The sequence below is a fragment of the Leucoraja erinacea genome, chromosome 21 (genome assembly GCF_028641065.1).
Source record: "Leucoraja erinacea ecotype New England chromosome 21, Leri_hhj_1, whole genome shotgun sequence".
NCBI lineage: Eukaryota > Metazoa > Chordata > Chondrichthyes > Rajiformes > Rajidae > Leucoraja > Leucoraja erinaceus.
The window spans coordinates 23239804-23267113 of NC_073397.1; the positions used below are offsets into that span (position 1 = coordinate 23239804).

The following is a 27310-nucleotide window of genomic DNA, read 5'->3' on the forward strand; positions in this document are numbered from 1 at the left end:
GTGGCCATTTGGCTTGTTTTGTGTCATTAATTATGGCATGTGTCTTTAAATTTTAGAATGCCCGTTATATTGTGGGTGAGATTTGTGATGTATTCTAGGGAGTGTTTAGAGCTAAGTTTCTTGTGCAGAAGCTTAGTTATTAGTTTAGTTTTGGACCAGCATGGAGAAGGCATACCCTTTGACCATGCGAAGCATAACGGAGACACAAGGAGTTTTCTAACCTTTAAAGCGATAAGCCGGAGTTCAATGAAGATTATAGTGTACGAGTCGGAAGAATTTTGGATGTACCTTATTGTTTTTCATCAACAATAAAGAATCTATTAACCAAAGAAGGTTATGAAGATTTATCTGTGAGGAAGTTCTGAAGGTCTCTGACGGAAAACTCACATGCGTATAATGACATTCTCGTTAATCATGCCGTCCACTTAGCGGCTAGAGGGCGTAATCCCTTGAACGATATAACATTTTGCCGCTACATTAAATCAAAGGACCTCCTTTGATTTAATGTAGGGGTTGAATGCCAGTGTGGGACAGAAGATTTGGCTAAGATCTCGAAAGAGGTTTTGGCAGAAGACCGGTTCCAGCCGAGGAACTGAAGACAATAGATATCGGCAAGGGATGGCCTAGAGGTCTATCGACAGCCAAGAGACTTATCTGAAGATCTAAAGACATTATCAAGAAATTATGAGTAAAAATCAACGATATTTCTTTGAATTTTGAAGCTGCAGAGCTTTAATTTTAAACGGCTTCTCTAAGAAGAGCCAGATAATGAATGCGAGCCACTAGCTTGGAAGATAACATAAAAGTGTTTTTCCACTGTCTGGAGATTCCAGTCAGTCCGACCTGGGGATTTGTTTTGAAGTCTTGATAACACACATTCCTTTCGAACTAACATCATCATTAAGCCCATGGATGTTTGATGAGATGTTGTCGACAATATCAGTTTGTTATTGTTCTGAGAAATTTGTTTTCAACATAGCCATTCCATGTTTACATAAAGTTGGGACAGAATTCAGAGACAACTTTGTTTGTTCAGTTTAAAGACTTGGCAATCTGCCAAGACCTCTTTAAAATCATGGAGCTAGACGATGAAGAAAGAGCCAGGCCTGAGGAACCACAAGGTGGCGAAGTCAAGCTTAGTCAAGGACAACCTGCCTGCCTAAAGGAAACTAAGAAGAAGGAAAACTCGATATGGGAACATGGTAACGAGTCAATTGAAAGCTACAGAAAACTCGTGTATCTCATGTATCGAGGAGAACCAGACAATACACAAGCTGCCTGCCTGAACGAAACCGAGAAGGAGAGAAACAAATTATGGAAACAGGTTACCAGATTAATTGCGAAACAGAAGAAACTAATGGAATCAGTACAGAACACGATCAAAGTGGAATCTAATCTGGGCCAACTATGGAACCTCTGTCAAGAGGTTGGAAGGAAACAAAATGTGCTGCTGTGTTCACAACTGCCTGGGGAAGAATGCGTAAAACACATCCAGAGGTGGGAAGACGGGGTGAATATGTTTTATTCTCAATTATATTAATTGCCATTTCTAACTATATTGCTGCCACATTTCTATTACTGCTACAACCTTATAAATTATTGGTTCATTTATCCCAACTTTCTTTGGTACTTTGCATTTGAAACATTCCGAAACTAGTTTGTGGCTAATATTTAGTTTTTGCAGATATTGAAGGTCAGTCAAATCCCAAGACATCTGCTCTTTTATTAAGTAAAATTAGATCAGGGTCAATCTCATATTGACCATTCCGCTTGATACCATTATCTAAAAGAAAACCTATCAATCTCAGTCTTGACAATTTCAATTGATTGCAAGAAAAATGCATATGTTGGGAGGTTCACCTTTCTATCATCCTCTGAATAGCAAAAGTAAGCCTTCCTTTCACTCTCATTTATTCGGAAGTTATGTGCTTTGCTGGCAAGAACAATATATTGCCTCCTTTAGTCACCCTTGCAGAGATGGATTGGAGCTGTTTTTTGTTCTGAACCTCTGCAATTTATTGCTCTTAGATTGGAGGCTTTGGAATTTGATCCAACTTTGATGGGGCTGTGATTGTGTTCAGGATTGGGTCACTTGGAAAATATTTGCATCACAAAAGGAATGAGGCAGAGACTCTCCAACATGAGAAGATCTAATTCCCTATCCGATATATGATATGAGGGAGGGAGGGGGAGGCCTCGGCGTGCGGGAGGGTTTGTATTGAAAGTGCCGTTAGCGCATTTGCCAGCAGAGGCCCTTATCAGGGCTGGCGGGGTGCAGGGAATAGGGGGAGATGGAGCTGCTGTCGCGGCCGCTGCTGGCACTGTGCGGGACCTGTCATTCGTTCCGATCCTTCTGAAGCAGCTGCACCAAAGATACTATAGCTATAGGATCTTTGAGCTGCACTGCTCAGCCCCGCACCTTGCTGTTGGCTGGCGGAGGAGGGAGGCGGTGGGGAGGAATTCCCAACGGCCAAGGCAACGGGGCGATGTTGTCCGAGGAGCGCGCTGACTCTCTCTCTCTCTCTCTCCCCCTCTCCCTCTCCCTCCCCTCTCCCTCCCCCCCCCCCCCCCCCCCCCCCTCCCCCTCCCCCCCCCCCCCCCCCCCCCCCCCCCCCTCCCCCCCCCCCCTCCCCCTCCCCCTCCCCCTCCCCCTCCCCCTCCCCCCCCCCCTCTCCCTCCCTCGTAGTGTTCGATTGTCACTGCTGCCGTTGACACATTAGTACAGAATTAATTTTAACGACAAATCAATGCTCTTAATATGGAGTATCAGTACTGTAGTTATTTAATGAGCAACATTCACAACTATACGTACGCATATATGTTACCATGGTCCAGTATTTATTGACACAGGTTGACCATACGCTGAATAATCCAACCACATTTTTGTTTGGAAGTGGAAAGAACTAATAGAAATTTAATTAATTGGAATGTGTAAAAAGAGTTGAGATACTGTCTTATAATTTTGCTGCATGTCATTGTGGGATATATCATGTCTTGATTGGTGAATATGTTTAGTTTGTGACTTTATTTGAAGCAGAAATAATATGTGAATGCTTCATTGAGTATAATTCCGACTGGTAACTACGCACTTCGTCCAAGCACATTATCGCACGCTTCATGCAAGCCATCTTAAATGACCACCTAAACTGTCATTTGGCAACCTAAAAAGCTTGGTGATCGCCATTGACCAGAAATTCAACTGGAACAGCCACACGAAAAAAAAATTCTCAAACTGTAATGTTACAATTGTATTGTGCATTCTGGTACTTTTCTATTCACTGTACCTTTTATATTAAAGCTTAATTGTTCCCATATATTCTAATTTGATTTAATAGCTCGCAAACTAAAAGCTTTTCGCTGTACCTCAGTACAAATGACAATAATAACCCTACTATGACTACAAATACAGTTTAGATGCTACAATAGGTATCATATGGCAAGTGACTTGCCTGACACCCCAAACCCTTTGCACATCTACAAGGCACAACGTGGGAATGAGTGTAGCTAATTGCAACTTTTATCTTGGATAAAATGCAACTTGCAGTAGCTTTTGTGTTTACCATCTATAAAATGCATTGCATTTACTCGCCTGGGCTACTCTTGCAGTTTACTGGTATCTGTTGAGAATATGTGAGTGCATATTCCTTAATAGTCCGGTGTAAAAGAGCCCCAGAAGACTGAGTTTGACTGGTTAACTCGACTTTGATTGTATAGATATTTTGAAATCCAAAGAAATGTTTCTTTAGTGATGAAAATTGTTTCTTTTGCCTCAGGCTGAACCTTTGGATGAAAGCTCAGTGAAGAAGATGATCTTAACGTTTGAGAAAAGAGCCTATAAAAATCAAGAATTACGCATCAAATTCCCAGAGAACCCAGAGAAGTGAGTGTTATGTACTGATATTTAACAAATCTCAATAATTTCTCCCTTTTCAAACAATATAAACAAAGTGGGGTTTGGATATGTACTTTTTATATTATCTTTGGATCTTTTATTTTCACATTAACTTGGTCATCAGTTATTGTGCAGTCAGTATATGTGAGTTGCTCCTTGATTACAATAGTGATTATACATAGTTTGAATTGCATATCACCTGGGCAGTACAAAAGCTACAGTTGCTTTATCAGGCATTGATGGAACATCAACAAAGAAATATTATTTTGTAATTTTTGCTATTGGTATTATGGGGAACAGAACTTCCCACAGCAGCTAACTAGATCTTTCACTCCTTGTACAAGCACAATTGGATTGCTACCAGGTTGCTTTCATCAATTTTTTGTGCCAATGGTTGATGTTTGCCTGAATTTGAGGTGGTACATGTCCATACAGACAACTCACTCTGCATTCTATCAGTAAGCCAGTTGTGAATTCATACGACCAAGTGTTAATCCTGTGCATCTTAACTTTATCAAATGCCTTACTAAAATTCATGTAGACAACATCCAACACCGTCACCGATCACCTTCTCAAAAACATTTGATCAAGTTAATAAACTGCGATGGATCCCTTCGATGGTAGAGAGGTCAGAGCCGATGATGGACTGGGCAGTGTTGACAACTTTTTACAGTCTTTTCCGCTCCTGGGCGCTCAAGTTGCCGAACCAAGCCACGATGTAACCGGTCAGCATGCTCTCTACTGTGCACCTGTAGAAGTTCGAGAGAGTCCTCCTTGACATACCGATATGCACGCCCAGGAATTTGAAACTCTTGACCCTCTCCACCATCAACCCGTTGATATAAAGACTGTGGGTCCACATCCTACACCTTCCAAAGTCCACAATCAGTTCCTTGGTTTTGATGGTTTTGAGAGCCAAGTTATTGTGCTGGCACCATTTGGTCAAATGGTTGATCTCCCTTCTATACTCTGACTCATCTCCATCAGTGATACGTCCCACAACAGTGGTGTCGTCAGCGAACTTGATGATGGAGTTCGCACTATGACCGGCTAAGCAGTCATGAGTATGGAGTATAGCAGGGGGCTGAGCACGCAGCCTTGAGGTGCTCCCGTGCTGATTGTTATCGACATTGACACATTTCCACCATTACAAACAGACAGTGGTCTGTGAATGAGGATGTCGAGGATCTAAGTCATGTACAACACCGTGTCCAAAGTCATGCAGACGATCCCCAATTAACCCATTCTCTTCTAAATGGAAGTACCTTGTATGTGGAATAATAAAAATAGCTTCCTTACCACTGACACGAGGCTCACTGATGTATTTCCCTGGATTCTCTCTATTTCCTTTCCTAAATAGAATAATAACATTGGCTACAGACGGATAGTCTCCGGGACCTCGCCTGTGGTTACAGAAGACACAAAGATCTTTGTCAAAGCTTTTGCAATCTCCTCTCTTGCCTCTCTGAATAGCCTAGAATGAATCCCTTCAGGTTTTGTGAATTTATCCACTTTGATACTCCCAGTACCATCACATCTATAATCTCAAATGAGCTTGCATATTATTATTCTCCGGACTCATCTCATTGTCCTTCATGTCCTTCTCCTTGATGAAAATAGATGCAAGTACTCATCTAATACTTTGCCTACATCCCCAGACTCCAAGCACACATTCCCTTTGTTATCCTTTAGTGGTCCTATCTTCTCCCTGGTTATCCTCTTGTTTTTAATATAACTTTGAAGAAGTCGGGTCATTTTATGTCCTCTTTTAGCCCTTCTAATTACCCGCTTGAATTCTTTCCTCCCTTTTATTATTTTCCTCTAAGGCCTTGTCTGATTCCATCCTTTTAAGCCTTGCTTGCCGTTCCTTTTTCTTTTTAACCAATTTTACAACCTATTTGGTCATCCAAGTTTCCTTTACTATGCCTTCCTTATCGCTCCTCCTTACTGGAACATGCCGGCCCTGAAATTCGAGCATCTGGTCTTTAAACGATTCCCACATGTCAGATGTGGACTTGCCCAATAACAATTGCTCCTACTGTACCTTTCTGAGTTCCCACCTAATGATGTTGTACTAATGTGCTGTATGAATAGTGCTACTGTATAACAAAATCCAAGATCAAAAAGTGAACAGTAAATTAACAGTGGGTATTGGGCCATTTATTGAATGATCTGGATACTGAGAGCCTTTGATTTCTTGAGGGTTGTTTACAAAATCCAATCAGTTATTCATTTTGTAATGTTGCCAATGTATTTTAAATGTTGTTTTCTGCTTGTCTTACAGGTTTATGGAGTCCGAGTTGGATTTGAATGACATTATACAGGAGATGCATGTGATTGCCACCATGCCAGATCTATACCACTTGCTTGTGGAGCTCAATGCTGTTCAGTCCCTGATTGGTCTTCTTGGCCATGAAAACACTGATATCTTTTAAATGCTGGTTTAAAACAAAGCTATTTGGAACTTAGTCATGTACATTTGCCATTCAGATTTTTTATATCTTAATGTATTTCACAACATAACCTCAGAACTTCAGGGGCAGCACAGTGGCGCAGCAGTGGCCTGGCTGCGTTACAGCGGCAGGACCTGTGTTTGATTCTCACTACGGTTACTGTCTGAGCGGAGTTTGTATGTTCTCACTGTGGCCACGTAGGTTTTCTCCGGGTGCTCCATTTCCTCCCACATTCCAAAGACGTTCAGGTTTGTAAGTTTATTCAAGTCCGGTCAAGTCACATTTATTTATATAGCACATTTAAAAAACAACTCTGGTTGGCCAAAGTGCTTTACATTTGTTATAAGAATAGCACAACAAAACAAACTACATACATATATACATGTAGCCCTCACTCAGAGGACGTCGGGAAAGGCTTGGGAGTATAGATAAGTCTTTAGTCTTGACTTAAAAGAGTCGATGGAGGGGGCAGATCTGATGGGAAAGGGGATGCTGTTCAGTCTAGGGGCTGCAACCGCAAAGGCGCGGTCGCCCCTGAGCTTAAGCCTAGACCGTGGGATATTCAGCAGCCCCAAGTCGGCCGATCTGAGTGGCCTGGAGGTGGAGTGGTGGGTGAGAAAACTTTTTATGTAGATGGGGGCAAGCCCATTGAGGGCTTTGTAGACATGGAGGAGGATCTTGAAGTTTATACGGAACCGCACAGGGAGCCAGTGGAGAGAGGCCAGGATCGGGGTGATGTGGTCCCTATTTCAGGTATTGGCTTCTGTAAATTGCCCTTAGTGCATAGGATGGAACTAGTGTGCGGGTGATTGCTGCTCGACGGGCTGCAGGACCTGTTTATATGCTGCATTTCTAAACTAAACAAAACTGAACTAACTAAAATAATATGTAGGTTATAAGATGTCATCCAAGATGAGCAATAGTATACATCCTATGACTCATTTATTTTCAATAACTCAGACAATATCCCTGAGCGGAAAGGGATGCTTTATGTAGCAATGTTACAAATTTTTGAGATTTTAAAAATCAAGTCTGCAATTTATCCCATCAGATAAAGCATAAAAATAAGTTTTAACGCCTAATTCAATTTCACATCTTCAATATTAAAAAAAGTTATGGCCATTTTCATACTCTGAAATTAGCATCTTGTTCCCTATTGCATTTCCATTGACTTAACACAAAGGATTGAAAGTTAAAAGCCCATAACTTTCTTAAAAATTAAGAGAACTGAATGAAATGTTCAGTTATTATAGATTGAAGCATTCTGAAACAAATATAAAACATCTTACTTGGATGACCTGAAATTAAAGCATATAATTAGATAATTACCTAATTGTAGTTAATTACAAAATTGACCGTTGTGACAGAAATAGTAATAAACACCCAGACTGCCTTGAAAATTCAAAAATGTGATATTCTCAAGATCAGAACTTTAATATTATTGTATTAAATGCTGTAAGTCCGTAACAGATAGGTAAATAAATTACAATTTCTAGCAATAGACGAAGTCTTTATGGAGAAGATCAGTTGCTAGCTTGTACATTGGCATATCATAATCAGTAGCATCATCATACTGTTCAAATTGTAACCAATAAGCAACTCGTACACCTTGTTTTTCCTCAGCTTTTCAATTTTGGCATTGTAAACTACAGGTTTTTGCTCTTCAAACCACTCTTGACGTGCCTTTCTGCCCACTACTTTCCCATTAAGAATGTCCTGTGGATTCCATTTCTTAAGAAAAGTATATATTTTTTAAATAGCCTAAGTATCCAAATAACAAACTAATCCCATTCACACTAGAATTCACAATATAACATGATTTTTAAATCTCACTGTCATGAATTTATATGCCAGATGGAAGGAATTTAATGTTTACTTCCCATAAATTAATCTAGAAACATCCTCTCAATATAATCAAAATTATTATTTTACACAATACATATGGCTAAAACTATTTTGTATATTTAGTATAAAAATATTGACTTATGGATAGACAATAACACAAAATATAGACTAAATGCTCATGACATGATTGTCCAAAAAAAAAGAGCATTTAAATTATCTTGCGAGTTGGTTTTTCTACAACGCGATCGATTGGAACGGTGAGGTTGCGGTGAATTTGAGCCCCATATCGACAGGAAAAACACTGCCTGTTCGTATGAGGCCCAAATAACATTTTCGCAACGTAAAATTAGATTAAAGCCATCCCAAGAAGCAAGATTATATGTAAAATATACGACACCCTTTGTTTTGTCCTGTCATTACGATCCGTCACATTGTAGGCGTTGAGGGTGTTCGAAGTCGCTTTTTATTTTAAAACAATTATTAAATTGTCCAGCTATTTAACATTTTTTTAAATGGGAAGTCCGATCGATTTTTCTTCATCAGCTAGCAGCCCGAGGAAATCCCTCTCCAACAAGCAGTACAAAACTGCATTTTAATCCCCCCCCCCCCCCCCCCCCCCCCCCCCCCCCCCCCCACCACCCATTGCACCATTGCAGATAGGTTTTGTACCATCACTACTTTATGTTGTAACCTGGGTGGTGCAATAGCGCAGCTGGTAGAGCTGTTGCCTGACAGCGTCAAAGATCTGGCTTCAATCTTGACCTCTGAAACTGTCAATGTTTGCATGTTCTTCTCATGATCGCGTGTTTCCCTTTGTTGCACTGGTTTTCTGCCTCATCCCAAAGACGGCGTGCTGCTCGGGCAATTGGCTGCTGTAAGTTGCCCCTGGTGTGTGGGTGAATGGTAGAATTTGAGGGCGATAAAATCACAAACTAATTCTGCTTTTATTTTTTTTCTTGCTGGAAACACTAAGCAGGTCATTCAGTCTCTGTGGAAGAAACAGTGTTAATGTTTCAGTTTAATGAAGAACCTTTTATCTGAAATGTTACTTGTTTCGCGTTTTAGAGATGCTGCCTATGCAATTTTTCCAGTATTTACTAGTTGCTCTTCAGACTTCCACCAGACAGTTTTTGGATCTGCTCATCATCCGCCTGGTCTGTCCAAAAATATTAACAAAAATGAATGTTATCACTATTTAATAATATCGCTTGTGTGCAGATCTTTAAATATACATAGAATGATCTTTAACAAATTTTTACATGTTTCCATTGCGGTTGTGGATCTCCTGCAGGAGCTTACAGATATAGATACCCTGCATGAGAGTGAAGAAGGAGCAGAAGTTATCATAGATGCTTTGGTGAGTGCAGTGATTTTTCTGTCCCTTTATAGATGATTTGACTGTAGTCAATTGATTGCTCAAAAAATTGTCTATTCCTTACTAAATATTTTTACTTGTTATTTTTTTGCCCAGTGCATTTGGGATTTTTCTACGTTTCCCAATGGTATTCCGGTTTTCTGTGCACTTGAAATGCCATTGCGAGTTTTATTGGAATCTTTAAATGGATATAGCTTTTGAGGCAGGTGCAAACGAATGTGAGTGCACTTCAGTTTAGGGATGAGTTGAATTAAAAGTGATTTCCCAGGGTTGATATTTATGATGGTTTTAAATTTGCATTCTGCTCTGGTTAGAATTATCTGCTACAGATACCTTCCTGCCTTCCTATCCCCACGCAGAAAATTGCAAAAACATTTATACTTGGGTTTTATAATGAACTCGCTTTATAAAGTGGTCTAATTTATAACTGAATGAAACATAATTAACTTAATATTCTTGTTCCTCAAATTATGTTCTGAACTATAACATTTGCTTGAATGAAGAGATAGATCCTCTATATAATATTTCATTTTAATGGACTGCATTGCCAGTACTGCTACATTTTATGCTTAAGACTCATAGATGACACCTGTTTGGACAATGAGAAGAGTTAGCATACAGCGCTGTGAAAGATGAATGGCAAGGAAGTTAGATAGTGGAGGAAATGGGGAAAGAAGCATGCTTGTGGAACGAGGAGCTGCAGATGCTGGTTTACCAAGGAAAGACACAAACTGCTGGAGGAACTCAGTGGGTCAGCTAGCACACCTGGAGAACATGGATAGGTGAGGTTTCAGGTTGCGATCTTTCTGCTGACTGAATTAGTCTGAAGAAAGGTCCCATCTAACATATCTAACATAATTTAAAGCCAAAAGGTTTGGGAGAACTTGGCTGAGAGATAAAGGTAGGACCTGGATAAACTTGGAGAGTTATGTGGGATTGTAAGTGAAATGGTATCTATGTAAGAATGATGTGTCTTTGTAAGCTTTGCATTGGATGACATTTAGTTATTCGTAATGATTTGAAGGATACTGCTATTAAAGCTGTTTTTACTCAAAATGGAGGGCTAGTAGCCAATAAATCACCAATATTCCAAGCATTTCTTCTCTAATTTGCACCTGGGTCTATCGTTTTCATGTCTGCCACACTATTCCAAGCTTTGTTATGGGAAGAGATTACCATTCGGGGGAAGAGTAATGTTCGAACAATTCTCCGGCAACCAGCACCCACTATTCCCCTGAATGGCTGATGGTTTACTGTACTTTAAGTTGTTATTTATATTAAATTTCATTGACTAGATCTGATTGCATAACATTGTAGGAGTCTTGTGTGTTTGTAAAACCCACTTGGTACGTGCAATGTTATAAATATTTTGAGTTGCTTGAGCTAGTATTTCATCAATATAATGGTAGATGTGACATTTTTGCAAACATTATCTCAGAAAAAGATCATAGTTTTAAAATAAATAGATTGATAACTATTTGAATATTCTTACCTAATATATTGAAATGGTTTTAATTCTGCATAATTGACCCTCCAAAATCAAGGATCAAGTTAATTTAGAATTTTAGAGGTGCAAATTCAGAGTAAGCTCTTTTATTGATTTGTGAAAAAACATTATAGGAATCTTTGTTCTAAGCTGTTTACTTTGTCAGCATATTCTGTGGTGTGTGCTGGCTCAGTGTATCACCACAAAATCATTTGTGAAGGCAAACCAAAATTCATACAGGGTTCGCTATTTATTATCTAGAATGTAAAACGGAAGAGAAAATGAAGAATGAATTGTGCATTTAAAAACTGATTCAATTCAAGTCATCTGATAGTAAAAACATACATTTATTAAAACAGTGATTTTCTTCTCAATGTGACGTGAAAAAAATTGACAATAGTATTAAGGTTTGACAATTTAAACTTGGAAAAAGTTTAAATTCAGCAAATTGAGTAGGGGACTCTAGCCATATAGTAATAAAAAAATTGTAGCAGAAGTAGTAACTAAACAATAAGAACCCATGAGAGAGAGTGTTCAGGCATTCCTATGAGAAGAAAGAAAGTGTATTGAATACTTGGGTCTTCAAGGATAACAAAAAACTGATGTTAAAGTGAGTCAGGAAAAAATGCAGCAACTGCGAAATTCATAATGCAAAAGAAAACTGAGTTAAATATGGAAAGTGGAGAGACTTTAAATAAATAAACAAGATTGGAAATGCGAGTAATGATGACATGTTCTTTAACTGCATGAAAGAGAATCCAGAGTCGTTTTGGACATAAATGCCCGTATTCTACTAATTGCAAAGTTAGACTTTCCTTAACATAGAAACATAGAAAATATAGGTGCAGGAGTAGGCCTGCACCGCCATTCAATTTGATCATGGCTGATTATCCAACTCAATATCCTGTACCTGCTTTCTCTCCATACCCCCTGATCCCTTTAGCCACAAGGGCCACATCTAACTCCCTCTTAAATATACCTCTTAAACTCACCTTAAACCTGCCGCTCGGTCTAACTAAACCCGACGCTCGGTTTAAGAAATAATTTGTATTCTGGTAGCGAGGTTTAGTTAGACTAAAGTCTAAGGCGAGTCTAACTTTAGTCTTTGGTTTTAGCTGAGTCTAAAGTTAGACTGTGTTTTAGTTGCCATGGTGACGATGTCTGCTTGTACTGCACATGTGCAATGTAATAGCAGAAGCACGAGCAGACGCAACTTCAACATGGCTGGCAAAAAGAAACAGCGGAAAGGAAACTGGGACGCCAGCAAGAAAGAATTTCTCCTGACGTTATAAGCCGATAAAATTACAATTATCGAGAAAAAAAAATTGCTGTGACACATTTATTTTGTTTTGGACAACTACATTTTCTCATGAAAAACCATGAATTCACAAATCTTTAAAAGGATTTCATTCAATATTTCTCAGAAATAAAATTATTTTAACATTTACATTTACTTGTACATTCACAGAATATCTGCCCTTCTGATTGACAAACATCTGAGTGAGGTCCCCACCTGGACTTCTGATTGGGACATGTGTGCAATCAATTGCCCCTATCATGCCAGGAAAGCGGCAATACTGGTAGAAAGCATTTTGTGTGTCATGAACTTACTGGGGAGTTGATGGGAAGAAGATATAGGTTCTTCTCCATTGGGCTATGTGGGATGACACCTCCTGGACTATACGTGACATAGATGGATGTGATAAACCTGCATCATCACCATCAAGTCAAGTTTTATTCGTCGCCTGCACATAAAGTGCAAGTGAAATGAATTTGCCAGCAGTGGTACAATAAAAAAAAACACACAATACACAATAAAAATGTAACACAAACATCCACCACAGCATTCATCACTGTGGTAGAAGGCACAAAAATTGGCCAGTCCCCCTCCATTTTCCGGCGGTCGGAGCTCCTCAATACACAATAAAGTTTCGGTAATAGTACTTACTGATACTTATTGCCTTGAATCTATTCCTAATGATGGATGTCAAAATACATTTGAACACTGGCATATAGTTTAATAACCTCAATTTAACTGGCATGCTAATAAACTGAGGGTCATTGTTTATTGTTGTAGCAAAATTATTAGCCATCCTCTGCAGAATATGATGTCCCCAGTTTAACATAGTGTGTTCAACATTGTGTACGAAAAGTTGGTTGATGGTTAACTTTTGTTCCCCAATATGAGTGTGGAGCTGAAAGTACATCGTTCTTGTGAGATAAAAAAAGTCTTGGCAAAATTGTGGGATGATGGATAAGGTCTATGTGTTTCCGTGGTGTCGTTTATGCATGAATTAACTAATTACTTTGCAGGAGTATTAGTGAGCAAACACTGCATACAGAATTAGTTATTGTGCATTGAATGTGATCAGCAGAACCTTAAAATAGTTTTCAGGGCAGTTCTTTGCCAAGTTAGGTTAAACCTATGGCAATGAGCCCTGTGTTTTGTTTCTTTCTGATGTAATTGCAAGCTTTGCTGAAGGAAAATTGCATATTAGGATTTTTTATTTAGTTGGGTTGTCAGAACAAGAAAGCGATGGCTGGTAATTGTGCTCTCTTTTTATTGAGTATCAACAAACCAGCATTTGATGAATAGCTCTGAAATATGCATGTTTGAGTTTTAAATATTTTCATGGCTTTTTGTTAATATCGATTGAAGCAAATTGCAGTGTATGCCAATTTTTAATAAGAACATGATTGAATTTCTATAGCAACTGAGGCGTCTCACAGTCCCCTTGTGCTAATGAATCACTTTTGAAGTCTAATCATTAAATAACTTTTTTAAGCCAAACACAGCAATCAGTTTGCACATAGTAGAGTTCTATGAACAACAGTATTCTAGTTACCCAATTAATGTTAAGGGAAATATATTGACCAGAACACCTGGTCAATCCTGTTCCTTTTGGATTTTACTCCTGGAATTATTGCCTTCCTACACGGTTCCAATTTAATGTCTCATCTAAGGCTTGACATTACTTTAGCGCAACATACTGACAATGGCGCGCTCTGTAATTAACCATTCTCCATCATACATCCTGTCCCAGAGACACGTAGACAGACTAACAGAGGTGGTTTGAAAATGATATACAAGGGCGATGTTTTGTAATGCGTTGGGGTGGGGGCATCGAGATAACAGAGTTGATCAGGAACCCAGATAAACCATGACTGAATAATAAGTTAATTGTATTCAGGGTCTATAAACTATTATCATCTATTTTTCTTGTTTACTCTTTCATATCACTACTTAAATTGATTGTGCTTCCTGAACCAATGAGACAAATTAGCATTATTGGTGTCTATGCAAAATCCATCATTAAGGATCCAATCCCACCCATCCCCTCTCCATCACAACCTTTCACATTTTTGTTCATTGTAATGACAAGTACCAGGGAATATTTAATTCTTAGCTTTAGTCATCACTCACCCACGTCTTTACAGTTTCAGAAAGAACTGCGGATGCTGGAAAGATTCAAGGTAGACACAAATGCTGGAAAAACTCAGCGGGTGAGGCAGCATCTATGAAGAGAAGGAATAGGCGACATTTCGGAACATCACCTATTCCTTCTCTCCATAGATGCTGCCTGGAGTTTCTCCAGCATTTTTGTCTACCAAGTCTTTATAGTTATTAGATTAGATCTGCATGTCTATTTTAATATTAATTTGTGTAGCTGATTATGAATGGGTTGCCAATCTGATAAAGCTAATTTAATTACAACTTTTTTACCACTGTTCATCTTGGACACTGGAAATTGAATGTTCATCTCGCTCCCTATTCTTGTTACATTTTGTTTATAATTTGCAAATCATTACACAGCCTGAAGGCTTTAGTTTTCCCTTAACATTAATACATTTCTTCCCTGTCTAAGTAAATCTCTATGTCCTCAGTCATTTGATTTTCCAGAATTCTTAGCCCAGCTTGGTCCAAACAAGGCATTTTACAATGGAGTGGCATCTTTTCCTTAGAATTTGTGCTGCTGCTCTTAGTGGAAACCCTTGTAACCCACATCATTCTTTGAGCCATGTATTCCTGAGAAGCGTAATAGAAACATTTCAATCAATTGAATATTTGCAGCCCTTCAGAAATTGGCCTAAATTTCCTGTATCCTTGTCTCAGAATAAATCGAATCATTGATGTGCTATCTGATTTCTAGACAGAAGGAGCTACAGATGCTGGTAGAACATAACATGCTGGAGGAACTCAGCAACATCTCTGGAGGACATGATAGGCGACGTTTCGAGTTGGGGCCCTTCAGATTTATTGTAGAAGTGGAAAGAAAGCTCAAAAAGCGGTTGGGTGAGGCAGAGCATGGTAGGCGATAGGTGGATATAAGTGACTGTGTTTTTGATTAGCAGATAGTGGACAAAGGATAGCGATGGAAAGGAGACAAAAGGGAACTAAAGGAATATAAAAGCGAAGGAGGTAAGAGTGCCAGATAAGAAAAGAGGAGGAGTGAAATGTGAGGCTAAAGGGAGAAATATAGGTAGATGGGAGGGTGTGGGGGTTTGGCCACAGGAAAAGGAGCAGGGGCGATGAAAAGAAAAAAATATTGGGGAAGGTGTTATGTTAGTAGATTTGTTACCCAAAATTGGAGAATTCAATGTTCATACAATTAGGTTGTATGCTACCCAAGCAGAATATGAGGTACTGTTCTTCCAGTTTGCTGGAAATGGAGGTGGCCCAGGCCTGAAAGGTCAGACGGGAAAGGGAAGTCTAAAAGGTTCACAAAAATGCTGGAGAAACTCAGCGGGTGCACAGCATCTATGGAGCGAAGGAGAGAGGCAACGTTTCGGGCCAAAACCCTCGGGCCGAAAAAGTCTGAAAGGTTATCAGGAGGAAGATCCAGCAGGCCTAGACATACCGAATGCAAGTGTTTGTCAAAACAGTCGCCTAATCTATGCTGGTCTACCTGATGTAAAGGAGTGGTGTAGCTGAAATAAGGAGACCACTTTGGGAGCACCAACTGCAGTAGGTGAGATTAGAAGACATGCATATGAACCTTTGGCTCACCTGGAAGGGCTGCTGGAGTCTCTGGATGGAGCTGGTGTAGGGACAGGTGTTGTATCTCCTGCAGTTACAGGGAAAAGTACCTGGGGAGGGGGCGGAGTGGCTGAGGGAGTGGTCCCTATGGTAAGCGGAAAGAGGTGGAGATTGTAAAATGTGACTAGTGGTGGGTTTAGTTGTAGGTGACTGAAATGTGGCAGAAAAATGTGTGGGATGCAGGTCTCTGGGGTGAAAGGTAAGAACCTGGGAAACTATCTTTAATAGACACAAAATGCTGGAGTAACTCAGCGGGACAGGCAACATCTCAGGAGAGAAGGAAAGGGTGACGTTTCGGGTGGAGACCCTTCTGAAACTGTCTATCTTCAGTTAAAAAGAGCATCTTCAGTTCCTCCCTACACAAACTATCCTTATTTTGTCTGAGCGAGAAGAAGCAAGAGCAGAATTGTTGGGCACAGAAGCCTCACAGGTGAGCGATCTATCTATGACAGCCGAGGGGGGGAATACAGCGTGTACTAAAGAAAGAGGACTCTTTGATGTCTCAAAGAGTGGTGAGCCTCGTCTTGGGAGCAAAATGAAATGGAATCGGAGATCAGGAAAGGGAGGGAGGTATCAAAGATAATCTAAGTGAGTCATTTTGTATTCTTTTGTGTGAAGGAATGCGTCCTGATTAATTTTAATATCATTTCCACCTTATCGTAGAATTTAACCCTTCCCTTCCCTGATGTATTGAACTTAAAACTAAAGGTCATAAGCTCAAGTTTTTATTTCTCATGGGCTCAATTCTCTGCTGTGGCATTTGAGCTCACAAGATTTTGAAATGGAGGCGAGGTGACAATTAAATGATGCAGGGCTACTGTTGTGAATAGATGGGTGCTGAGTCATTAGCTTTAGTGGAGGACGAGTGAATGGTGAATGTCTAGAATAAATTGGGTGGGGTCTTAAGCTATCAGGAAGCACTCAAAGGCCCTGATATTCTTACTGCAGAAATAGCTACAATATAAGCCTTGTTTTTGGTCTGGGTGAGGCAGGTTATACCCACTGTTTCCCACAAGCAGTCAATGTTTCAAGGAAAGATACGACGTGCTGGAGTAGGTAGTTCAGGCAACCTCTCTGGAGCACATGAATAAGTGATGTTTCAGGTCAAGCCCATTCTTCAGGCTACACCTGCAGTTCCTCATGCATCTGTGTTTTGGGGAAACTGTGTCTCTTGGTGCTCAACATGGGAGGTTGTAAATAAAATAAACTACCCCCTAAAAAGGGACTTGGATCAATTTTCATATAGATTGGTTGGAAGAGGAAATCTGATTTTACTTTGTGTATGCTATCTCTTCAGCTATCATTTAAGCATCACATTCAAATAAATGTTGACATTATTTTATACTTTAAAGTAGTAATATAGTCATTTGAAATATTGAGGGAATGCAAGGAGACTGCTGCAAGGAGACTGACAATGAAAATAGAATGTGAGTGGCTGAAGTTGGATTTTGCACTAAATCAGATAGAAATATCTGTCCATTTCTATTGGCCTCATTGTAACAGCCCTGTCCCACGGTACGAGTTCATTCCAAGAGCTCTCCCGAGTTTAAAAAAAATAAAACTCGTGGTAAGCACGGAGAATGAACGTAGCGGGTACGTCGGAGCTTGGGGACGTCTCTTAGCGGCTCGTAACGCTAACGGCAGGTACTCTGGAAGACTCGCTATCGGCAGGTAAGCACGGGAAGACTCGCGAAGATTTTTCAACATGTTGAAAAATGTCCATGAGAGCTCTGAGTACCGACGAGTGGCCATTACCGTAAATCTCCGAGTTCGAATCAAGGCAAACCCAGGAGAGCTCTTGAAATGAACTCGTACCGTGGGACAGGGCTTTAAGCAGTACACAAGTTGTTCCATCTCACAAACAGCCCCAAATCCCATTTGCATGTCATCTGGCAAATTTATTCATCTGCTGGGCAAGCAGAAAATATTTACATGTTGCTTTCCGATTTATTTTGTTAGTGAATTATGTCTATCAGCAAAAAATGTACATTGTTTGGAATATATCCACTGTTGTGACTGCAGCCTACATCCCTCCTGATGCTAATGCCAAGCTTGCAATGAAAGAGCTGCATACTGCCATTAGCAAACAACAGACTCACAACCCCGAGGCAGCCTTCATTGTTGCGGGTGACTTCAATCGCTCCAACCTGAAGACTGTACTCCCCAAATTCCACCAACATGTATCCTTCCCCACTAGAGTAGACAAGACACTGGACAAAGTCTACACCAACATGGCTGAAGCTTACAAAGCCATCCCCCTCCCCCACCTTGGTCAGTCGGATCACGTCTCATTGTTCCTGCTCCCTAAGTACTCCCCACTCATCAGACGGGTTAAACCAACTGTAAGGACAGTTAAAGTCTGGTCAGAGGAAGCGGACTTCACACTTCAGCAGTGTTTTGGAAACACTGACTGGAAGGCGTTTGCAGCCCAGGCCACCCTTGACTCTCACACGGACATTGATTCCTATACATCCTCTGTTCTGGACTTTATAAACTCCACCATCAATAGTGTCACCTCCCTCAAACAGGTGACCATATACCCGAATCAGAAGCCATGGATGAACAGCGAGGTCAGGCTACTGCTGAAAGCACGGGACACCGCTTTCAGGTCAGGCGATGCTCGAGCCTACAGTTCATCCAGGGCTAACCTGAAGAGGGGCATCAGGAAGGCCAAGCACTGCCATAAGCTCAGGATTGAGGAGCACTTCAACAACAACTCCGACCCCCGACGCATGTGGCAAGGCATCCAGGCCATCACGGACTACAGACCCTCCAACATCACCCCCACATCCAGCGACGCCTCCTTCCTTGAGGAGCTTAACCACTTCTATGGCCGCTTCGACAGGGACAATCTAGAGACAGCCATCAAGGCTGTGCTACCTGCCGATCACCAACCCCTCACACTCACCCCCTACGACGTGTACGTGGCACTGAGTAGGACTAATGCACGTAAGGCTGCTGGCCCTGACGGCATCCCCGGGCGCGTGCTCAGTGCCTGTGCTGCGCAGCTGACAGACGTCTGGACTGACATCTTCAACCTGTCACTTGCCCAAGCAGTTGTCCCCACTTGCCTTAAAGCCACCTCCATCGTGCCAGTGCCAAAACACTCCACTGCGGCAAGCCTCAACGACTTCCGCCCAGTTGCACTTACCCCCATCATCACCAAGTGCTTCGAGAGGCTGGTCCTGGCACACCTCAAAAGCTGCCTACCCCCCACACTGGATCCCTATCAATTTGCCTACCGCAAGAACAGGAGTACGGAGGATGCCATCTCAACGGCACTTCACTCCGCCCTCTCCCACCTTGACAACAGAGACACTTATGTAAGAATGCTGTTCATCGATTACAGCTCAGCATTCAACACCATTATTCCATCAAAACTGATCACCAAACTCGGTAACCTGGGCATCGACCCCTCCCTCTGCAACTGGATACTGGACTTTCTAACCAACAGACCCCAGTCTGTGAGGTTAGACAAGCACACCTCTTCAACCTCTTCAACCCTCACCCTGAACACCGGCGTTCCTCAGGGCTGTGTGCTGAGCCCCCTCCTCTACTCCCTCTTCACCTATGACTGCACACCTGTACATGGTACTAACACCATCATCAAGTATGCAGATGATACAACGGTGATTGGCCTCATCAGCAACAACGATGAGCTGGCCTACAGGGAGGAGGTCCAGCACTTAGCAGCATGGTGCGCTGACAACAACCTGGCCCTTAACTCCAAGAAGACCAAGGAGCTCATTGTAGACTTCAGGAAGTCCAGAGGTGGCACGCACACCCCCATCCACATTAACGGGACGGAGGTGGAACGTGTTTCTAGCTTCAGGTTCCTGGGAGTCAACATCTCCGATGACCTCTCTTGGACCCACAATACCTCTACTCTGATCAAGAAGGCTCATCAGCGTCTCTTCTTCCTGAGGAGACTGAAGAAGGTCCATCTGTCTCCTCAGATCCTGGTGAACTTCTACCGCTGCACCATCGAGAGCATCCTTACCAACTGCATCACAGTATGGTATGGCAACTGCTCTGTCTCCGACCGGAAGGCACTGCAGAGGGTGGTGAAAATTGCCCAACGCATCACCGGTTCCACGCTCCCCTCCATTGAGTCTGTCCAAAGCAAGCGCTGTCTGCGGAGGGCGCTCAGCATCGCCAAGGACTGCTCGCACCCCAACCATTGACTGTTTACCCTCCTACCATCCGGGAGGCGCTACAGGTCTCTCCGTTGCCGAACCAGCAGGTCGAGGAACAGCTTCTTTCCGGCGGCTGTCACTCTACTAAACAACGTACCTCGGTGACTGCCAATCACCCCCCCCCGGACACTTATTATTTATTTTTTATTCAAATCGTTTGCTATGTCGCTCTTCAAGGGAGATGCTAAATGCATTTCGTTGTCTCTGTACTGTACACTGACAATGACAATTAAAATTGAATCTGAATCTGAATCGGATATTATATTCTTGAGTATGCAAATGATTAACAGTAATCTGATCCTTTGTTAATTTAGTTGGAAGGACAAGTGGTAGCGCTGCTGGTTCAGAACCTGGAACGGTTGGATGAGACAGTGAAGGAAGAAGCAGATGGTGTTCACAATACATTAGGTAGGTTATTTTGCCTGATTTTCTTTTTTCTGGAAAGTCTCCTGTAATGAGATTCGTGACTAAGTAGCAATATATCCAGCCTTATTTGTGATTTTTCTGAGGTTATAATTGTGTGGTTTACCTTCCTCAAAGTAAGAGGGAAGCTCATCTAACAAGTGCATGGATTGTAAGACTAGCGGAAAATGCATTATAGTTCTGAAGATGAAGTATTTAATAAATGTGAAGAAATAATTGATGCATATAAGAAATGGGAACATCCTTCATGTTTTGGTCTTACAGCGGAGGTAATGTTTTCAAAATTATATTAAAATAATTTGTCAATTCTAAGATTTCATTGCAATTTGTTTTAAATACATTATTAACAGCCACAAACATGGGATATAATAGTGAAAACATGACACATGACACAGTAGCCTAAGAGGTTATTATTTTCTACAACTTTGGTGGCAAACAAATAAATCAGCATATACAAAAGAGCACTGTATTGAATAACAAAAAATATATTTGTGTGAAATGTTAGTAAATTTATTTGGAATTAAAAATATTACAGTTCTATACTAGGTGTCACACCTATTTTCTTGGCTTCTACAATTGTCAATACATTCCGTGCCCACTTTCCTCATTCCCCAAAACTTGCTTCCTGAGGCAAGTGATCGCCTCTACCCACCCTATCATCCTATTCTCCCGGCTGACTACTTGCAGCTCTCCAACCCCACTCCATCTTTCTGACCTTCAGTGCCTTGTAAATCTAATTTCACATTGCTTTCTTCACAGCTGTTGTTCTTTGTTTTTCTGTTTAGTCCATTAATTCCTTTGCTTATAGTGTAACATTGCAGTAACCGGCAGGTTTGATCGTGACACCAGCTGGGGAGTGACCATCGTAGAAGGTGGTATACCATTACTGCAACTGAGGGGAGCGATGGCAGTCATTAGGACTCCTTGTCAGTTTTATATCAATTGTGGGCCGTTAATACAATAGTACATGAATGATAAGGGAAGAGTGATGCTTGAAGTTCATTTTAAGAAAAAACTTGTAAATCAGGACTGATTGGAATGGCCATGGCCTTGAAGTGTATGCACCTAATGGTGAAATTGGGATAATGTGCTGGATGGTCTATCATAATTTTAATATCAAGAAACTGGGGTTACAACAAAGGTCAGTGGAGAATCTTTATTTGTGTAAGAAAGAACTGCAGATGCTGGTAAAATCGAAGGTAGACACAAAATGCTGGAGTCTGAGTGACGCAGCATCTATGGAGAGAAGGAATGGGTGGTGTTTCGGGTCAAGACCCTTCTTCAGACTCTTTATTGTTGTCATAACTGAGCGACAGGAGGTAAGGTGCTAAGAGAGGAGTTGAAGGTTAACCCTGTGCAAAACAAAGATGTGATGAGAGTATGGGCTGGAGTCTCAGTTTATAGGGTGTATTCACAACAGCTGTGAGAAGGTGAATTTTAGACAGATACAATTTGGAGGGAGATGATGATAAGCAAAGTTGTAATTCAGGGCCTGTATTTGTAATAGAGGTCAAAGATTCTCCATTGACCTTTGTTGTAACCCTAGTTTCTTGATATTAAAATGATGATGAAAGACCATTCAGCACATTATAGCACAAAGCACACATTGTAGCACATATTCAGCATATAGAAGAATCACAGAAAGGCATTATTGTGCTTTACCGTTGAGATGTTTTGAACTGTCTTTGATTGCATTTTCAGCATTATATATTTTATTATGATTTGGGTTTTTTTGTGTGTTTTGTGAAAACTGTCTCAGTGCAGAGCAAGCATTTGTATTTTTTCATGGTCTTGACCATGAGGTACTGTAATTAATTTCTTAATTCATGTAATGCTGCATCTTTAAGGTACATTATGTTAGTGATTTTTAAGTTTTCAAACTAATAATTTGCAAACAGCACTGGCAAAGCAATGATTGGAAATTGTGGAACCCATGCAGCTGTTAATTCTGTATGATTTTTGACTGCCATTGCTCCATCGAGTTGGTGCTCAGGAAGCCTGAGCAAAACCACTGCCAGTGAATGTGAAAACAAAGCTGGAAGAACTGGTCAATCTGTGAATTTAATTGTTTTTTCTAAATCCCATTACTTTCAGTGAGATATGTGCCACGGTATATGTTTACTCATTTTGGCTTGGCTTGTATTTGGAAAGAAGCAAAGCAATGTGGTTGTCAAGCCCAGTTAATCTTTTGGGATGGAAGGCCCAGTTGTATTATAAAACGAACACACCACTGGGAATGCTAATGGGGATACAACCTGGGAACGCTAATAGCCTGTGACATTGTGTAGCTGTTCGCACACTCCTATTACTTTTTCTAATTTATTTCACTCAGCACAGTATATCAGAATGTTTCACCTGCTTTGGCCTCATTTTAGTGAAGGACTGAGAAACCTACCCTGACTTGCAGCATTTCAATTGAAAGCATTTCAGACTGGAAGCTACCAACTTAAATTAGAATGATCTGTAATTGACAAAAAAGGGAAAACTTCTTGCATTCTTGAATACATGTTACATACAGTGCCATCCATAATGTTTGGGACAAAGACCCATCATTTATTTATTTACCTCTATTCCACAATTTGAGATTTGTAATAGAAAAAAATCACATGTGGTTAAAGTGCATATTGTCAGATTTTATTAAAGAGTTTTTTTTAATACATTTTGGTTTCACCACGTAGAAATTACACCTGTGTTTATACGTCGTTCCCCCATTGCACCATAATGTTTTGGTGCACCATAATCAGGGCACCATAATGTTTTGGACACATGGCTTCACAGGTGTTTGTAATTGCTCAGGTGTGTTTAAATGCCTCCTTAATGTAGGTTTAAGAGAGCTCTCAGCACCTAGTCTTTCCTCCAGACTTTCCATCACCATTGGAAACATTTTTTGCTGTTTATCAATATGCGGACCAAAGTTGTGCCAATGGAAGTCAAAGAAGCCATTATGAGACTGAGAAACACTAATAAAACTTTTAGAGACATCAGCCAAACCTTAGGCTTACCAACACCTGTCCAACAGATCAGAAATGGTCACTGTATAGCACATTAATAACATGAATATTACTTGTTATTTACCAGCCCATGCCTTAATGCGGTTGGTGCAGCTTGTGTGCTTCATTTGGTGTGGAATTGAAAATAGATTTGAACGTTGCCCTATCATCAGCAAACATCCTGACTTCTGGCATTATGAAGGAGGGAGTGTCTTTGAAGAAGCTGCTGAGACAAGGACACTGTCCTGAAAAACCCTGCAGTGATGTTGTGGAACTGAATGATTTTTAACTGCAACCACCAATAACCACAACCATCTTCGTCCATTCTATTTCTAGAACTGTTTTTCCCTTGATGCCCGTTAACTTCAGCCACATTAAATGATACCTTTATTTAATTCTTTATTTCGAACAGAATAAAAGAATAAAAAGCAAGTGTGAAACAGCATACAAAAAAACAAAACAAGAATATTTATAAAGTGTCATAAACAATATCTATAAATAAATGAAATTGTATGTGTCTGAAAAGGAGCAGGAAGAAGCCAAAGCTTATTAATTCCCACCCCTTATTCAACTGCTTATAATTATCTTATACAAATTTAGCAGCTATATGTACACGTTGAATCCTAAGGTAGTTATTCTTATCACATTCAGTCAAATGATACCTTGATGCCATGGGCGATTATTCCTACTTTACAGCTGCATTTCGGCTCTATGGTCCAGTGCTGTAATGAAGCCAGACCCAAGTGGTTCTGACAAAACCCAAGTTGGACATTAATGTGCAGGTTATTGGTGGGTAAGTGCTACTTGATCACATAGTCAATGACACCTTCCATCAAATTGCTGATGTGATAGTAAACTATTCAATGGTAATCTAATGCGTTGAATTTGTCCTTTTGAATGGGGTCCTACTTGGTCAATTCTCCACATTGTCAGGTGTTCCCCTTATTCTGGAGTGCAAATATTTGGTACCTTAGCCAGCGATCCAAAAGATTGAATTACTGCTGTGTTGAGAAGTTGTTTATTTGTAATGAATAGATCTTTTATTCTTGCATTCTATTTTAATGATTAAATCAGTGAGTTGTTTTTTGCAATTTAAATTTTGCTGCCTTACTGATTTTATACCATTTAGGAATTGTTGGGTTATTTTTCATATGAGTCTGCCATACGGTCATTAGATAATTGTTTTTATTGCTTTTTAATCATGGCAGTTTAGTCTTGAGAAAATTAAACATTGATAAATATTGTACAATTTCCTGGAGAAATGTGTGTTAACAGTCTTGTGGAACAACATGTTTACAGTAGATTTAAGGAGCTTTTTCTTGTTCATTATTCACCAAGTACATATGTCAGCGCCTAGCTAATTAATAATAGGCCAGATTCTCTCATCTCTTGTTTTGGGCAAAACAAATTGCAGGGTTTCTACAGAAAAGTCTGAGATGATACAAATTTGCAATCTTGTATCATTTGGCTTATTGTGCATTAAGTTGCCAAGTCTGTTAGCTGCCTCGATTAAAAATTTGCAATGGATTAATGTTTTAGATAATAGGATTGCTCAGAAATTGCAAAATGGCATGATTTTTTTGCTAGTTTATTTTTTTTTGCGGAGAAGTGCAGAGAATGGATAAAATTCATAAATGTGATTGAGATTGCTGAAAATTGTATTACTGTTAGGGGCATAAAATTAAATATTAAATTGCATTCTGTTAGTCACTAGTGTTTAAATTTGATCTCTGTAATGGTTCAGTGCTAAAATTGATTTCTGTTCCTTACACAGCTGGCAGGACAGTATCATTCTTTACATTTTGCCAGATTTCTGTCATGAGTGTATATCACATTAATGAAAAATCAATAGCATAAAAATTACCTAATTAAAACCATTTCTTGTGCACCAGTCTGTCTCAGTCAGTTGGCACAGATGCAAACCCATCTGTGTACACATTTAGCACAGGGAATGAAGAATGGATTCTATAGTGTGCACTGTTTTACAAGGCATCAGACTGATCTAAATAGCTTGGCTTGAATATTTGTTATGTTAAATCTTGTATTTTTTTCAAAGCTTATTGAGGTGGGTTTTTTTTTCTTCCATGCTATCAAACTGGCAAATAATAAATAATGACTAAAGGAAAGGCTAGGTGTAACATAAAATGAAATGGTGAGGGATTTCATAAGTAAGTTAGAAGTAAAAGTATAAAAGAAGATCCCATTTGTGCGAGAAATTGGTAATAAATATTATATCACCCTCAACAAATGGTAGAAGTGAGATAGGATGGAGAAGATGTGAAAGGATTAGAGAGATTTCAGAAAAGATTTGCAAGAATGGTTTCTAGGTTGAGGAACAAGAATAGATTAAGGGAGCCTGGGCTGTTTTCTTAGTAAAATGCTGAAAGGAGGCATGATAGAAGTATATAAAAATGATGGGTATGGATAAAGTGGATAGTGGGAGTTTTATTCTCTTTGCTTGGGAGCTCGGGGACAGAGGTCACAGATGGAAAATAAAGGGGAAGATAATTAAGAGTGACACACGGAAAAAACAAATTGGCGCATGGGCGGGATCTGGAATGCACTGCACATATTGTGGAGGCAGGTTCCATTGTGGCATTTAAAATGTAATCTGATAAATACAAGGTTAAGAAATGTTTGCAAGACTGTGGATAAAGGACAGGGGTGTGGATCTAGAAAGTTAGGGATATGGTCGGGCAAATGGTCAACACCTATCCATAGTCATTCAATGATTCTAAGAGGAGGAGGATGTGCATGGTTTTATTGACCAGAATAGGTCAAATAAATTTAGTTCATGTGTAAGGATTTCATTGTATTTGCTTATATTCTCGTAAAGCTTTTCTGCACCCACTGTAATGTTTTCCTAAAATGTTATGACAAAGGTAAACACACAACTCCATCTTGGTTGAACCATATTTTTTCCTCCAAGGTTCAGTGTGACTTTCTGCTTTATATTCTTGTTCATAAAGCCCAGAATTATTAAAGCCTCATTTACCAATTTCTGAACCTGCCTGCTACATTCAATTATTTATCCACACATACCTCCAGGTCCCTCTGTAACCCCTTCAATCGATATATTCTATATTGATTCCTCTCATGGTGCTAACGAACATGCATCATCTTCTATCTGACAGCTTTTGAACTTAATTGGTCATGTGTCTGCCCATTCCACCAAACTATTTATATCTTGCTACTTTTACTATTATTCACTACACAATTAATAATGTTCAAGTTTTGTGCCAAATCTACGGAGTCACAGCATTTGTACCTAAGATAAAGGGATAGTAAAATCTTTCCAAGTAAAGATGGTGCATGTAACTTGTTAGTAGTAGGGTTCCCATATTCCAGTTGTCTTGTCCTTTATAGTGGTAGAGGTAACAGATTGAAAACATATAGCTTCGTAGAATGTGTAGGAAGGAAGTGTAGATACTGGTTTAAACCAAAGATAAACACAAAAAGCTGGAGTATTTCAGATGCTGTCTGACCTGCTGAGTTACTCCAGCCTTTTGTGTCTATTTAGGTTTGAAGAATATCTGCAATGCTTCGGCAAAAGGTGTATTGTCTCTTTTAATGAACAACTGAATTGTGTATTCACTGCTGTTTCTTTCTAAA

The 27310-nt window shown here is 40.1% G+C and overlaps 1 protein-coding gene across 1 annotated transcript in view; it reads left to right on the top strand.

Annotated features, from left to right (window-relative positions):
• ctnnbl1 (catenin, beta like 1) overlaps positions 1-27310 on the top strand; it is a 96213-nt gene that overhangs the window by 16223 nt on the left and 52680 nt on the right. The window contains exons 3-6 of the mRNA XM_055652412.1: positions 3774-3880; positions 6177-6316; positions 9450-9547; positions 20600-20693. Of these exons, the coding sequence (XP_055508387.1) occupies positions 3774-3880; positions 6177-6316; positions 9450-9547; positions 20600-20693 (439 nt within the window). The remainder of the gene's footprint in view (positions 1-3773; positions 3881-6176; positions 6317-9449; positions 9548-20599; positions 20694-27310) is intronic.